The sequence below is a fragment of the Aegilops tauschii genome, chromosome 2, assembly GCF_002575655.3.
Source record: "Aegilops tauschii subsp. strangulata cultivar AL8/78 chromosome 2, Aet v6.0, whole genome shotgun sequence".
NCBI lineage: Eukaryota > Viridiplantae > Streptophyta > Magnoliopsida > Poales > Poaceae > Aegilops > Aegilops tauschii.
The window spans coordinates 30,662,385-30,665,937 of NC_053036.3; the positions used below are offsets into that span (position 1 = coordinate 30,662,385).

The 3,553-nt window shown below is 49.0% G+C and overlaps 1 protein-coding gene across 1 annotated transcript; it reads left to right on the forward strand.

Moving 5' to 3' along the window:
- Window positions 1-1,561: 1,561 nt before the first annotated feature.
- Window positions 1,562-2,375, forward strand: LOC141041503 (uncharacterized). The gene has a single exon (XM_073507776.1). The coding sequence runs from the start codon at window positions 1,620-1,622 to the stop codon at window positions 2,157-2,159; it is 540 nt and encodes a 179-aa protein (XP_073363877.1). The 5' UTR covers window positions 1,562-1,619; the 3' UTR covers window positions 2,160-2,375.
- The last annotated feature ends 1,178 nt before the right edge of the window (window positions 2,376-3,553 follow it).

Here is a 3,553-nt window from a genome sequence, read left to right on the forward strand (position 1 = left end):
AATATAATATAAAAGAAATAAAACACTCCAAACTAAAAAGAAACCAGGTTTAGGGGGGCTAAAACCCTAAACCTGCGGAGGAGGCCTTTAGTCCCGGTTGGCCACAAGAACCGGGACTAAAGGTCCTCCGCCCCGACGGACCACGGGCGCCCACGTGGACGGGCCTTTAGTCCCGGTCAGCCACAAGAACCGGGACTAAAGCCTTTAGTCGCGGTCCGTAAGAGGCGCGACTAAGGGGGAGGGGGGTCTTTAGTCACGCATATTTAGTCCCGGTTGCACAGCCAGGACTAAAGGCTGTTGCGAACCGGGACTAAAGGGCTTTTTTCTACCAGTGGCCGGTGAAGGTTTCCCCGCTATGTACAAGTCCATGTGCATTTTAAACAGTCCATCTTGGGATTGCAAGCCAGCGTTTTATTCTATCACTACTAAGGTGCTAATCTGTTGTATATATTGGTCTTTATGAGACAGGCAGAGCTCTATTCATCGTTCATTGGGGTATGAGTAGACATCTAAAACATATATATATTTATAAATATGGAATTGTTCGTGCTGCGAATTATTTTCTGGAGTGATAACAACCTTCATACAATGATGCCTTATCACCCTGAAGAGAGTGAACATCGTCTATCGAATATACACCTTCGGCTCGCTCCAGTGTTTGTAGTCGTCGCTAGGTGGTCAACGGACCTGGATGTATTTTTTATTTTTGATGATCTTTGTAATACTTTGACAGTTGATAAATAGATTGAAATTTTTCTCGCACACACACAACTATGTTCCGGTTTTCCTTGTAAGGGCAAACTATGACACTTGTAAACACAGAGGTAAATCCGTGACCCTTCAGACATTGGTGTCAATTGTCACCTATGTTGATCAGCGGATCAAGAGCCTTGATCAGATTGATATACTGCAGGACATATATGTAGCAAAAGTATATTTGTCCTCACCGGTCCATGCTGCTTTACTGCCTCGGAATGAGGTACCTTGCTACATTTTTAGGCACAATTCTACCATGGATCCTGTTTATGTGCAGAGACCAGAGATAACGTACGCCACGATATGTCGTCGTTCCCTCGATATGCCGGGTTTCCTGAACTCATGCCATACCTGGAACAGAGTGATGAGGCAGCAGAGCATAACAGAGTGAGTGGAGGCAACCATCTCGATCGACGTGGTATATATCCAAGGAGCAAGCGATGGACATGTTGTGAACTTGCTGACCGACCTGAGGGTGCAAGCATAATGCCAGCTGAGGGACGCGATCGACCACCGCACGAGTCGACCACCAACCGAGTAACTGGCCAATGACGTGGATCAAATCGACGGTCGACGCATGCATGCATGCAGTGCATGGCGTGATCAGCCGACGGAGTTTTAATTCGCCATCTGCAAATTCGGCGCGCCAAATGAGCCGGTCTCTCCTTGTCTCGCTTCACTGCGCCGATCGACGGCCGACCACCACCACCAATGGAGCATTCAACCAGATCATCCATCGAGCTGTGCCGTGCCGACCAATGCGGAGCGGAGGCCTATATAAGTCATGCGTCGCCAGTTGCATCCATCCATCGAGCTGCTACTTCACGCCAGCAGGCAGCTCAGTTCATAGAGGAGACTCAAACATGGCAGCTCCGAGAGCATTCTTCCTCGGCGTCTGCGCCGTGCTGCTGGCGGCCACCGTCGCCAACGCCGAGGCGGCGTCCGTGGTGGTCGGCCTGGCCAAGTGCGCCGGCTGCACCAGGAAGGACATGAAGGCCGAGGAAGCCTTCAAGCGTCTCCGGGTGGCGATCAAGTGCAGGAACGTCCACGGCGAGTACGAGAGCAAGGCGGTGGGCGGCCTCGACCGCACCGGCGCCTTCAGCGTGCCCCTGGCCACCGACCTCCACGGTGCCGACTGCGTCGCGCAGCTCCACAGCGCCGCCTCCAACGCGCCGTGCCCCGGCCAGGAGCCGTCCAAGATCGTGCCGCTGTCCGAGGGCACCACCACCTTCGGCGTCGTCGCCGGCGCCAAGACCACCGCCACGCCGTCGGTGGCGTCCCCGGAGTGCGCGTCGGCCTTCTGCCCCTCGACCACGCACAACATCGGGAAGAAGCCCCGCGGCGGCGGCCACCACAAGAAGAAGCACAACCCGCACAAGCCGGAGACCAAGGCCCTGCCGTAAACAGAACTCCATCCGACTCCATTGAAATCCCCATGATTTCGTTCTGTCACCGTGTGCTATTTACGATTTCAGTGTCTGCAGAACTCAGCAGAGTTCAGAATAACACGATTATAAGAAGGACAGACGGATCTGCGTGTGTCACGGTGTATCCTTCTTACCAGTGTTTGTAATATCAGTGTGATTTTTCTACGGGAAACAAGAAGTTATCGTAATAAATCAAGTAATATATCCGGTTTTGATGGTTCAGGGTTGAAACTTAGCCGGTTTAGAGTTTAGGGTTGAATCTTATAGATAAACCAAAGAGATCAGAGCTATAATATGGTACTTACAGGGCTTCCAAACGCGGCCAGCAAGTCATGAACATGACAAACAAACGATTAAGATTACAACGGGGGAACACAAAGTCATTACTACAAGTCATGAACATGACAAACAAACGACATCATACCTGGAGCAACATTATCCAAAAAGCACCCCCAGTAATGAACTCCATATAAGATGAGAAGATAGCATAGTGCACAATGAACAAGAACCACGTAGTGAGCAACCAGCAGGGTCGCACATTCAAATTTAAGGAGAGATTAGGTGTCTGCTGCTGAATGCATCCTGAACTCTGACGGATCAAGGTATGACATATCAGTTCAAGAAACCCCAACATATGAGTTTAGGCCTACCAAGTGCATCACTGTAGCTACAGAGAATTTCTGCATGGCGTATGATATCGAGGGAGCTTCGCAAAAGTTTCTTCATGCCATTCTGTAATGGACTGCAGACTGCACATTACATATCTTAGAGATTACCACAATCTCCACAGAGTTCCGTATCAAATCAAGGAGAGAAAAGATTAATTTCCAGTTTGAGTTCACAAGATTCAGTAAATAACATACTAGAATGAAACATATCAGTTGTTTTCGGTGCTTTCAGTGAATATGGCAAGCAAAACGGATTGCATGAGGATGAGGTTCCCACGTGAAAGCGTACCAGCCCAGGAAACTGTCACAAGATCAGCTTTTTATACTTTCCAAGAAACTAATAACAGAAATTCAGCATGTAAATTCTGGACATGATATGATCTATGGTGGAATTGCGCCTAAAAGGCAGCGAAGCACCACCTTCCGAGGCAGTAAAACAGCACACAGCTACAGATGCTAACCTCGGTTATGACAAATATACCTATGCTGCCATGTGTTCTGCAGTAAGGCTCTAGCTAGATCCACTGACCAACACAGTTGACATTTTTTTTGACCGGAACGGCAGGTGCTCTGCCTTTTCATTTAAGGAGGGGGGGAAACTTTACGGTAGTAGTGAAGCTACTAGTAAAAGCCTAAAAAAGAATAAAAGACCCAGTACAAGCAAGGCCTGCCTCGCTGTACAGTTCAAAAAAACCTATTGCT

What these genes read in the sequence shown, in the direction of transcription:
- LOC141041503 (XM_073507776.1), top strand. Translation starts at nt 1,620, where the DNA reads ATGGCAGCTCCGAGAGCATTCTTCCTCGGCGTCTGCGCCGTGCTGCTG.